Below are 564 nucleotides of genomic sequence, written 5' to 3'. Positions count from 1 at the left end.
CCACCAAGACCGGGCAAAGGGTCTTCCAAGGTGTCAACCTCCACCTTGGCCTTGATTTATTTGGGTGGCCCCTCTTCCCCAGGTGCCCTTCACGGACCTTCTGGATGCGGCCAAGAGCGTGGTGAAGGCGTTGTTCCTCCGGGAGAAGTACATGGGGTTGTCGCTGCAGAGCTTCTGCAAAACCACCGCCCGGTACCTGCAGGAGCTCTCCGAGAAACCCCTGGAGACCCGCGGCTACGAGGAGGTGCCCGAGACCCCGGTGGCAGCCGGTGAGCACGGGGTGGTGGGATCTTCACGCCGGGATGGAGTGCTGGAGAGGCTTTGGAGGAGCCAGGCGACCATGCATGTCTCGTTGGGTGTCTCCCATCCACAGATGCCCCCGTGCACCCCCCGTTCGCCGAGCAGCACCCCTACGAGACGTGGGACCCCCAGACCATGCCGCCTGATCTGGGCTTTGGGCTGAAGATGGTGGACGGCGTGGTGCACGTCTACACCAAGCAGGACCTCACCGACAAGTGAGTCGCGAGGCACGGGGGCGGTTGCTCGTTGGTGTGGGGAGTTTTT

General features: G+C 63.3%; 1 protein-coding gene across 1 annotated transcript in view; it reads left to right on the top strand.

Moving 5' to 3' along the window:
* Nucleotides 1-82: 82 nt before the first annotated feature.
* Nucleotides 83-564, top strand: part of AMPD2 (adenosine monophosphate deaminase 2) — a gene marked incomplete at both ends in the record, with an annotated part of 7,400 nt that continues 6,918 nt past the window's right edge. Inside the window, 2 exons of the mRNA XM_009892976.1 lie at nt 83-269; nt 374-515. Coding sequence (XP_009891278.1) covers nt 83-269; nt 374-515 — 329 coding nt within the window. The remainder of the gene's footprint in view (nt 270-373; nt 516-564) is intronic.

The sequence above is a fragment of the Charadrius vociferus genome, unplaced genomic scaffold (assembly GCF_000708025.1).
Source record: "Charadrius vociferus isolate BGI_N301 unplaced genomic scaffold, ASM70802v2 scaffold2609, whole genome shotgun sequence".
Classification (NCBI taxonomy): Eukaryota; Metazoa; Chordata; class Aves; order Charadriiformes; family Charadriidae; genus Charadrius; species Charadrius vociferus.
Note: the sequence above shows the minus strand (reverse complement) of the source record. Positions and strands in the feature narration are given on the sequence as shown.